The sequence below is a fragment of the Volvox carteri genome (assembly GCF_000143455.1).
Source record: "Volvox carteri f. nagariensis unplaced genomic scaffold VOLCAscaffold_33, whole genome shotgun sequence".
NCBI classification, from domain to species: Eukaryota; Viridiplantae; Chlorophyta; class Chlorophyceae; order Chlamydomonadales; family Volvocaceae; genus Volvox; species Volvox carteri.
The window spans coordinates 571,324-582,486 of NW_003307576.1; the positions used below are offsets into that span (position 1 = coordinate 571,324).

The 11,163-nt window shown below is 57.8% G+C and overlaps 2 protein-coding genes across 2 annotated transcripts in view; one reads left to right on the plus strand and one right to left on the minus strand.

Annotated features, from left to right (window-relative positions):
- Positions 1-392: 392 nt before the first annotated feature.
- VOLCADRAFT_93706 (uncharacterized protein) lies at positions 393-7,907 on the minus strand (the record flags this gene model as incomplete). Its single annotated transcript, XM_002952993.1, has 9 exons — positions 393-2,632; positions 3,127-3,347; positions 3,825-3,981; positions 4,529-4,659; positions 4,902-4,981; positions 5,458-5,647; positions 6,288-6,371; positions 7,073-7,135; positions 7,585-7,907. 9 exons carry the CDS (start codon positions 7,905-7,907, stop codon positions 393-395), a joined length of 3,489 nt encoding a protein of 1,162 aa, XP_002953039.1.
- A 293-nt stretch (positions 7,908-8,200) lies between these two features.
- Positions 8,201-11,163, plus strand: part of VOLCADRAFT_105755 (uncharacterized protein) — a 4,597-nt gene continuing 1,634 nt past the window's right edge. Inside the window, exons 1-4 of the mRNA XM_002952900.1 lie at positions 8,201-8,499; positions 9,215-9,346; positions 9,619-9,694; positions 10,347-10,520. Coding sequence (XP_002952946.1) covers positions 8,278-8,499; positions 9,215-9,346; positions 9,619-9,694; positions 10,347-10,520 — 604 coding nt within the window. The 5' untranslated portion in view covers positions 8,201-8,277. The remainder of the gene's footprint in view (positions 8,500-9,214; positions 9,347-9,618; positions 9,695-10,346; positions 10,521-11,163) is intronic.

Genomic DNA, 11,163 nt, shown 5'->3' on the forward strand with positions numbered 1-11,163 from the left:
TACATACATACATACATACATACATACATACACACACGAAATATACATTCAGGATGAGCTTGCCTCCTAGAAGACACGAACGCACACATATACGCACACACATACGCACACAGACACACACACACGCACACACCCGGGACCAACATCCTTCCTTCCAATCCTCCAGGGGGCACTGACACTCACTCCATCGCCATCGCCATCGCCATTGAGACCACCCGCACTTTCATTAAATACCCCAAAAAAGCAAATTCCCTCCCAAATCCATTTAAATGCAACTTTTTAATTTAATAGAAGAAAATGTCTACTATACCTATCGCTCTATCTAACACGTTACACCTCGTCCCCGGCCCGGGCACATCCGGACATGAAAGCCTTTCCGGTCAGCCGCCTCTTCAATCCGTATGCGGGACAGCGAGAGCCAACGCTTCCGCTGCCCCCGCCGCCGCCAGCACTCCCCCGCCTGCCGCCGGCGCAGAGCATGCCGCCGCTGCCGCCGCCGTCGACGTCTCCGTCGCCTCCGTCACCTGAGAATCCAGACTCATCCGGGGCCATATTGGCGTCTTGGGTACTGGACTGGGGTGACTCAGCGCACCGTTAAGTTCAAATGTTAAGGCGCTGCCGCCGCCGCCGCCGCCGCTGCCACCGCTGCCGCCGGCGGCGGCGGCGGCGGCAGCGGCGCCATACCCGGGCCCAGTCACGGACTCGCCGTGGCCCTTCGCTGCGACGGCACCGCCACCGCTGCGCTTGCCGCTGTCGAACTGGCGGGGACATGGTTGAGCGTTGAGGAAGTGGTTGTTGGTTGAAGGGGTGCCCCAATGTACGAGACGGCCGTTGAAGCCGCCGGAAAGGCGGTTGAGGCTAGAGCTCAAGCTGCCACCGCCGGTGGGTAGGGAGCGGGGCGCCAGCGGCGGTACGGAAGCAGCGGCGTCGGCGCCGGCGCCGCCCCCGCCAGCGATGCTGCGGCCGCCACCGCCGCCGCTGGCAAAGGGCATGCGGGGCCGAAACGCCGGCGTACGGCTACTGGCGTTGGGTACGGGCACCGGCCGCGCCCGCGACGGCGGCGCCACATGGCGTCCGGACGGCGACGACGGCTCAGAGCCATTGTACGGAATGCTGGCGCGGGGCAGCGGCAACGGCGCCGCCGCCGCCGCCGCCGCAGCAGCAGTCTCAGCGGCACCGGGTGACGAGGACATCGACGCTGGCGATGCGACATCGTTGTCAGCAGCAGCGGCCGCTGCCGCCAGAGCGTCGCCGCCGCCACCGCCGCCGCCGCCGCCAGCGCTCAGCCGCTGTAGCTCCTTGTAGCTGCTACGGCCGCGGCCGCAGTGCTCTGAAGTTGGATCCGAGAGCAGTAGCATGGCTTTGGCGGAGTGCTGCAGACCGTGGGGAGCAGTGCTGATCCGTCGCATGCTACAGCGCCGGCCTACACCGCCCCAGATGCCGCCGCCGCCGCCGCCACCGCCACCGCCGCCGCCGCTCTCCGCATGAGGCTGTGACGGCCTTGCCACCGCCGCCGCCGTGACGTCCGCACCGGCGACGGGCGCGTCACCTGACGGTGAAGGGGCGGCCGTGGCGCCGCCGCCAGTAGCCCGGTGAAACGCATCCGCCACCAACCTGGCCGCCCAACCAAGAGTCCTTGGCGGCGGCGCCGCCGCCGCTGCTACTCCCGCCAGGGGCTTCGCCGCCGCCGCCGCCACCGCAAAGGGGCTGTTATGTACGACGGTATCGTCGCCGGCCAATGGGGCGGATGAGGTGCGGGTAAGGGATCCAGCCGCGGCGGCTGCGGCGGCCGCCAGCGGCGGCGGCGCCGCGCCGTCTGCGCTTGGGGAGGAGCCTGCCGTCGCGGTCCAGACGTCCTCCCACTCACTGCTACTCGGGCTGCCGCTGCCGCCAGCGCTTTTTCCCGTTGCTGCCCCGGCCGCCGCTTCCGTACCTGCCCCTCCCACCAAATGCCGCTGCCGCTGTTGTTGTCGTTGTTGCAGCTGCTGCTGCTGCTGCTCCCCTTCAAGCCGGGCCGCCGCCTCCCTTACCACCATTCCCGCAGCCGCAGACGCTGCCGCCGCCATCGCCGCTCCGTTGCAGCCGTACGACGCCCCCGGCCCCCTACAATCCGCCTCCGCAGCCTCCGAGCCCGACAGCAAAGAGCTGCACAACCGTCTCTGCGGCGCTTCTCCACTTCCGCCTCCTGCGCCCCGCTCCAGAACCAGACCACTCCCGCTACTACTGCCACCACCACGCACGACATCTCTTCCCTTCCCAGACCAACAACCCTGCTGCTGGTGCTGCTGCTGTAGCAGCAACTGCTGCTGCTGCCGCTTCAGGTATCGGCTGTAGCCATGCCCGCCGTGGTGGATGTGTCCGCCGGTGACGGCGAAGCCAACCCCCTCACCCTCACCCTCGCCGCCGCCGCCAATCCCGGCAGCGGGACAGCCCCCCCGCTGGCCGAGCCCCTCCCCCAGGGACTGCGCCGCGGACTGGGTGAGCGGCGACACCGACGCCGTGGCGAAGGAGGCGGAGTGGTCGCCGCTGTACAGCACCCCCCGCGATGACGTCATGGTCCGCAGACGGCGACCCACTGTGAACATGATTTCCAAATTGGTGGGTACGTGGGAAATACTGCCCTGCTGAACACCTATGGGGGCGGGGGAGGGGGAGGGGGAGGGGGAGGGGGAGGGATGGGGAGGGGGGGGAGGGGGAGGGGGGGGAGGGGGAGGGGGATGGGGAGGGAGGGGGGAGGGGGATGGGGAGGGGGATGGGGAGGGAGGGGGATGGGTTGGGAGGGAGGGGGAGGGGAAAGACGAAGCACGAACGAGTGAAGCTGAGACCAACCACGAACGAGAAGGGGAGGGGGAGGTTGCGTCCAGCCGCCAAAATTACTGGTGGTGTACCGGTGTATTGCCGTGAGTACCAGCGGGAGGTTTGGGGGGGGGGGGTAGTGGGGGCGGTAGTGGTAACATCGAGTTATAAATCAGACTTTTCCGCGCCCACATGTACAACACCACACCACACCTCCCCCCACTACCACCCTCACCCCCGGCGTGGGGCGAGGGTAGGAAGACAAACCGCACCGGCGTGGGGGGAGGGTGGGGTGAGGTTGCGCCACGCTTGCAAATTACACCGACCCACCCTCATTTCCAAAAATGAAGTCCAGAACGTTCAGGTACTTTGAGCGAAACACATCCCGGTGTTCCCCCCTGGAGTCGCTGTAGCAGTGCATGATGGCCCCACAACCCAAACTGAACATCAGCACATCGAGACGGAGACCGCCGACACCGCTGGAGCCTGCGGCGTTGCCCGCCGGGGGCCCAGCGGCCGGTGTCCGTGCTGCTGCAATCCCCGGAAAGCGGCTGGGGAGAGTGGAGGCGGGTGTAGGCCGCCCGACCCAACAGGACGACGGCGCCCGGGGCCCCCGGGGAGGACGGGGGTTGCGGCGGCGCTACTGCTGCTACTGCTGCCCCCGTCCGAGCTCCAAATCCAGCAACATCTGAATAAAAATGCAAATGGGTAAAAAAAAACCCGGATAACGATGAGGTGTGTGATGTATGTATGACCTCTGTGAAAGCTGTGGATTTAAGAAATGCCGCAACACACAAACACGCACATAAGAGTTCGAAACGCCAACAGCTAGGAGGATGAAAACACAACATTCATCCCCCCGAGGACGTTTCACTTCATCCTACATTCCTTCCGCTCCCCTCCTTCGCACCAGCTTCACTCGTTTTCGTGGTTTGTCTGCCTTCCTCCCTTCCCCTTCCCTTCCCCTCCCTTCTCCTCCCCTTCCCCTTCCCTCTCCCCCCCCGTCCCAACCCCAACCGCTCGCTCACCGTATGAATGCCTCCAGCGCTCGCGCCGCGCAGTACATGGCCAGTTCCATCCTCCTGCTCTTCTTCTCCAGCAGTGTAGCCAGCCCCCCGGCCCATACGCTGGCAGCGATCACGGCACCCGTGTTGACGCCCGACACGCAAAACCCGGCACACGCGCCTGCGGGAGATCACGGCACGGGTTTGCATGCCCGTGGATTTCCTTGTATGTGTCGTACATTCGGTGATCTGTGAGTTAGCCGCGGACTGTTAACAGGAGGGCAGTAGGACCATGCCCACAGGAGGATTACCACAGGACCATGGCCCACAGCGGAGTGATATTTAAAAGATACTACACAAAACGAAAGGGTAAGATCTGCATGTCGTACATTTGGTGTGTGTCGTACAATTCCGTACGTCGTGATTGCTATTTATGCGAATGTTCGTTTGATTCGTCACGATTCGGCACTAAAACCGTAATCCCTCAAATGAACTGAATTAACTACCCAATAATATCCCAAATACCAATGGGCCTTATTATTATTATTATTACCCGCAAATGCTGCCGCAATATAGGCCGATAGAAAAGCGGATGAGCGGAGTACGGCAAGCGCAATTTTGGGAAGCAGCTCCTTCGGCCGAGCCAGTAGTGCCGTACGGTGGACGAGAATGGATGATACGAGGTAGAACGGCACGTACACGGCTAGCGAAGTGCCGTACGCCTTCACCACCATCCAGTGACGTCACCACCGCCGTGCATCCAGTGGAGCAATAGATGTACGGCAAAGGACGCAGCAATATGTCAGTCGTTGCGATGGAGAGGAGCATTTTAAAGAGGATGTACGACGCGACGGCTGGACTGCGGGGGAACGGAGGGGGGGCTTGCCGTGGCCCCCGGTGGCCACGAACCCGTGTACGGTTAGTCACTGCTCATCTCTGTCCCTTTTTGTTGAACTGTACGACAATAATTACGCAGAAACCTCTCGGATAGTCACCATGCAAACATACATACATACATACATACATACAAACACAGAAACGTACAAAACACACAAAAAAACGTGTCACTCGAGCGGTTCCGGAAAGCCCCGGGGGCCCCACCTGAGGCAACACACCCACTGCGTGGGTCGTACAACTCTGACCAGGATGAAAAAACTCGCAGGGTGTACGACGCAGTCGGCCTGGACGAGCATTTAGATAGTCCAGGGGGGTTCCCCGCAGCGCCCGGAGAGGACCAGGCGCTAACCCCAAAGAGTTGCGGAGCGCGTGTTCCTGTGCGCGTGTGAGCGTGTTTTGCGTGTTTGGAAGGGTTCAGGGTTAGCGTGGTTGCTCTTGCGACTGTAAACATGAAAAGGCATTTGGGGATGTATTTTAAATTTTAATATAAATTTTTTAAAAAATTTACGATTATTACAGGTGTCAAAGGACAAGGGTGTTAAAGCCGGTACGAGAACATAATTGAATATGTCCTGCGTGGAAATTAGCTTTCCCGAAGTTAATTGCTAAAAGACAATCGGCTTTAAACTTTACTTTAAAAGGGTGAAAAGGTTGATTAAATTATCCGCATACCTCCTACCGCATTCTCCCGCGCCGCACTCATCCCCCCCTTCACCCCTTCCCAACCCCCCCTTCACCCCTTCCCAGCTTCCCCACTCACCCTCATCGCCGCCCACACCGCCACGTCCTTTCCCCCCATCCTCGAAATGAACCGCACGTATGCAGGCGGCAGGGAGGACGGCGCCATGATGAAGGAGTACAGAATCTGACTCGCCGCCAAACACATCAACAGCGTGTCGCCGTGTTGCAGGCGGGTGGGACGCAGCAACGCACGGAGCGAGGGGGAGGCGCTGCGCGCGGTGGCGGGAGGTACACCGTGGGTGGGGGGAAAAACGAACCACGTGGGTGGGGGGGTAGGCGAGGTGTGTTTGTGGGTGGGTGGGGGAAAAGCACCGGGAAGAGAAACCCTAAACCCAAAATATATTATTTAACATTCGAGAAACTCTTTGTCACGAATTTCCTGTAATGAAAAAACGCACACAAATAATGTAGTAGTCACAGTAGTGATATTAATTCGCACACCATGATGATCAAGCAGCTATTTTGTATGAAAAGCCTGGACTTCGTGGAAAAAGTAGTGCTGGCCGGTTTGGGGCCTCCTCCTCCAAAAACTTAACATCCCTTCCGAATCTTCCAACCCGGCGGCCCCGTACCTTTTGTTAACAAAAATCGTTAATAACCGTTGGAATGTCATTCATGGTACGGCAGTATAATCATTTATTCATCACGGACATATATCATCTCCCGATCCTGACCCTGGTCCTCCGGCATGCTGACCAAAACTTCTCCTTTGCCTCTTTTTTATACATATTCTACACACACACACATGCAACACTCCCACCTCCCCTTCTACCCACCGTTTCCATCACCATCCATCCATTCAAAAACCCGAAACGCACATACATGCATACATACATACAACGGACCCACCTGGGTTTGTTGCCCGTACGCACCAGCAACGTAAGGCCCCGCAGCAGGATGTACGTCGCCAAGCTGTAATGTCGCTGATTGGATCTGTCGTACGGAAAAAAAGGTGGTGAGTTTTGGGGGTTCGTGGAAAGGAGCGGCCAGATGGATGAGGCCGGGTGTGCAGTGGGGTTGGGGTTGGGGGTGTGCAGTGGGGGTGGGCATTGCAACTGGACATCAGCAACTGCAGCGCCGTCGCCGACCCCCCGAAGACACGCACTCCCACTCTGGTGGCCCATTCCAATACACTTTCCCGCACCGGCCACACCCACCTACGCACCCTCGCGCCCCATTACTGCCTTGATTCGCGGGGTTAGGGGCAAGGCGCTCCCAGAACAAGGTGCTCCAACGAAAATCAACGAGAACATTTATCACATGTTATCACATGTTTTGCTGCAAAAAATGTCGCTGTCGCTTCCCTCCGTACAATACGTTGAACTCCCCCACCTTCCAACCCTAAGCCCCCTTTCTTTTTTTCTTTCTTTCTCTTTCTCTTTCTCTCTCTCTCTCCCTCACACACACACACACGGCCGCCTTCTTCGTGCGACACTCGAGCAATTCTCCCCGGGCCCCCTCCACACACATACTCTCTCTCCGCCACCTCCATCCCACTCACTCACTCCTCTCCCGTCACCCGCCTCTTCGTCGGCAAATGTTTCCCTGACCTTGCGCGTATAATTCCCCGGAGTTCCTCCTCCTTCTCCTCTCCCACCTTCCCACCTTTCACCGCTTCTAGTTGAGCCACTCACCCGGTCATGCGCAGGGACTGCCCCGCGATGAGACCGGCCACCAGAGCTCGCCACCGCTGAGTGCTACATACAATACGTAAATATAGACACACAAAGAGTTTGAATGTTTATTAACTATGATACATATGGGCTTGTATGTTTGTATTGTAAAGTTGGCGTGTATGTATGGTGTGATGATGTGGGTTGAAAAGCCGGGGCCAAGACAGAGCCCGGGCTGGTTGATTCGGGGGTTTATTTTGAAAGGAGGGAGACCGGGAGAGAGGGGTGGTGGGAGCTTTTCATTCGCGTTCTAGAGCTTTGGCCATGGATGTCGGCCGAGCGTTGACAAGAAGGGAGGGAATAGAGGAATATGTTCACCAAGAGATATTACCCTTGGTCAAATAATATAGTATGGCGGCGTCTTATAGGCCGTGCTTGTGTGCGCCCAGCACGGCACGTGAACCGCTTTTAGCTCTTTGGTTTAGCGGAACCGGACGACAAACCGTTAGGCTTCGCGAAGTGACTGTCCTGACCTGGCTTTCCCGAAAATGAGGGCTATGCCTTCATCCACTGCTGTGTAGGATGAGCCGAGGGCCGCCAAGAAGCATGTGTGGAGCACGGTGTCGCGGAGGGCATCCGAAAATGTCGTCACGCGTTGCCGCCCCTTGCCGCGGATTCGCGAAAGCAGGTACATCGCGAAGGTCAGCGTGTGAAGGCCGCCTTTGATAAGAACGCCAGCGGCTGCGCCACGGATTGCGGCTGTTCGCACGCGGTCCCACGCACGCCTCAATTCCGGCGTCCTTGCGAGGAACTCCAGCTCATCAAACATTCCCCGTTCGCTGAAGCTGGCCTCCATTTCCTCGTCGGTCAGCTCTCTACGCCGTGGCCTGAAATGATGCTCGGGATTTTCAACGTCGCCGCGCATTTACAACCTTGGCACGAAATACTGTTAACTCCTCGAATCACAGGCTACCAAACACGCAACGCTACCTCGTGATTTAGTTTAGATATGTCATGTTGGGCACAAATTGAGCGCTAGCCTGTAGAGGGAGACAGTCCACAGCATGGAAGCGTACGATACCGTGTAATTCTGACATAGTCAAGGATGCCCTTTACAGCACATGGGCATCAGACTTCATCGTCGTTTCTATTCTCTTAGGATTGTCTGTATTGCCGATACGGAAGGAATTCAGCTTTGCAGCAAGCAAGCTTCACGGTGTCCAAACATGATAAATTTGAAACATGTTATCGTGGGTCAGGGCGTTTGCCAGGTGAATAGGGTTGTAAGTAGATCGTCTTTTCTTCCAGCGCGCCCTAACGCTCACTTGCGGATACGGGCTGAGGCCAGCACCACAAGTAGCAGCACCGGAACGACGACCGATGCGCGGACGCTATTTGCAGACCTGGACACTGCATGTGACAACCTGCGGCGAGCACCCGCGGCCATGGTGCGTATCCAAACGTTTGCTTAGATGAACTGAATCCAAACGAACCGCTCCCACAAACAATCCAAACGAAGTCATTGCTCAGTATAGACTGCAAAACGATGTGCAATAGCTAACAATAGGGATTATCTTCGCACACGTGAAGGTGAAAAAATTGACTTGATTGCTCATCTTGCCGGTCCAGAGCACCTTAGCCACACCCGCAATGCAACGCCAAACAAGCCACTCTAGGGCGATGGCCAAAGCCTTAACACCTCCCCTACCACCGCCTGTCAGCAGACCCTTCACCCTCCCACCTACCCGTCCAAACCCTCCACTTCCGCCTCTTCGCACGTCCCCCACCCCACATCTGCCGCAGCACTCTTTCCTTGGCAGCAGCTTCAGTCACTCATGGTTCGTCTTTTCCCCTCTAACCCCCCTCTCTACTCCCCCTTCACCCGCGCAACTGCCGCGGGCATCGGCTGTCCATCCTGGCAACCTCAAACAACTAACTAACTAACACAACGAGTCCAGTTCCCGCTCCCCTCTCCTCTCGACCGTCCCGGGTATCGCACTTCTTTTCATCTTCCCTATGTGAACCCAAACCTTATCATATTCTCCCCTACTGTTCCCTGTTTCCCTGTTCCCTACCCCCCACCCTCACGGCCCGTGCCCCACCTCCCCGTTCCCTCCCCCACCAATCCCCCGCAAATCATGAAACTCTAAATCCGCTTGACAGCGTGTGGAGTTCAGCGGTCCCGTACTGGATTCGTACGAGCAGCTCCGTACAGCGGGAGTAGCCGCCAAGTGGGGCTCGGCGGTATCTGACGCCTTGCGCCGCCGCAACGTGTTTGTTGGGGAGCTGCGACAGGTACACGCGTACGTATGTATGTATGTAATGTGTGTATGTATGTGCAATCCTGGATACGTGTTTTGTGTTTTCCTTCTCCTTCCCTTCCTGCATTTTGTGTGGGTGCAGGTTTGGAAAACTTAATGTATGTATGTTTGTCTTTCTGCCTGACTGGATAGATTGGATAGGTCCATCCATGGCTAAACCCTTCGCTGCTTGGCTGCTAGCTGTTTACGATGTTCCATGTATGTGCGGGGTTGTGGGCATCTGGGGATCTTGTACGGCGGCTGCAGGTGGGCATCAAGAACCCCGACAAGATCGCCGTACCTTCCGTACGCAACGACGCCGCATTCCTCTTCTCCGTTGTTGGTGAGTAAGTGTGGGTTTGGGGTGCGCCGCCGAAGAAACTCTCCCTTCTTGGAGTTTGTATGATTCGTAACGTTCTCGCGAGGGCCCTCGAGGGAGAAGCAACAAAAACGAAAACCGAATTTCAAACCTAGCCGTGTTTGTTTTTGCGTGCGTGTGGGTTTGGGAGGTTGTAGCTGAGGTGTGCCGAGGTGACGAGGTATTGGGTTGCGGGGGGAGGTTGTGTGGAGGAGGAGGAGCCCTTCGCGGGTTCTCCCCTTCGTAGTTACAGCACGTCGGGACACGAGCGTAAGGGGCGGACGACGCTCGTGAAAAAAGTCTTCATTCAGTTTTGCCGTATAAGCCGTATAAGTAAAGCATTCATCCATGCCTCCTTAACCCCCCCCCCATACACACACATGTTATGCTTTCTTCACATCCGCCGCCGCAGCAGCAGTCTTTCCTTGCCGCATCAGTGGTGGGGTTTGTCTTTCCCGTCTTTCCCCCTCACCCCCGCCCCCTCACCCCACACTCTATCCGTCTCTCTCTGATGTGTGTTTTAGTCACCGTCATTGATTCGTCTCACCGGGTTCTCCCCTTGCCCGTTCCCTCCCCGCCCCCACATCCAACCCCTGCCAAACCCCAAACACACGCACACACACACGCTTATCCGCAGCGTCCACCAGCATCCTTGCCGTACTTGCTGGCCAGCTGCCCGGTGACTGGGGCTTCTTCTCCTCCTACCTCATTGGCAGCATCACGCTTGTCGTACTGGCGGTTGGTAGTACGGCACCTGGGTTGTTGGCGGTTGTGATTGACAAGTTCAGCCAGATATTCCCGGATTACAAGGTGAGTCATTTGGATTTAGAGGGAACAGTTTTGGGGTGGGGAGGGAGAGGAAGGAGAGGAAAAAGGGGAGGGAGGGAGAGGAAGGAGAGGAAAAAGGGGAGGGAGGGAGAGGAAGGAGAGGAAAAAGGGGAGGGGGGAAAGGTGTGTGTGTTTGTGTGTATGTGTTTTGGGGTCCCCGGGGGGAAGCGGAGACCCCGGGAACCAACTAGGGCTCTTTTTGCTTCTCTCGCCTCCTCTCTCTTGAGGTGGTCCATTTGGGTCAGCTTTGCCGTCGTTTCTCTTTGATAGGTTCTGGACGGCTGGGCCGAAGTACGAAATTACTCTTATGTATGTATGTATGTATGTATATGTGTGTGTGCAAGATTCATCTCCTTCCTTCCGCTACCTCCTCCTTTCCCACTAAGGAGTCAGGATCGGTGTGCACCCCTGGCGTGACATCAACACATCATCATCACCATCAACATCATCACCGTATGATCCTCCTCTTTGCAACTTTGCCCGTCGGCACAGGGCTTCCCGACTTGGCTTTGACAGCCAGTATTTCCCTTCCCCCTCCCCGGCCCCTACCGTCCGTGGCTCGTTTTATTACCCCTCTCTCCTCCCGCCCCATGCCCCCCCCCCACGGGGATCCTCAGAGTCGACCG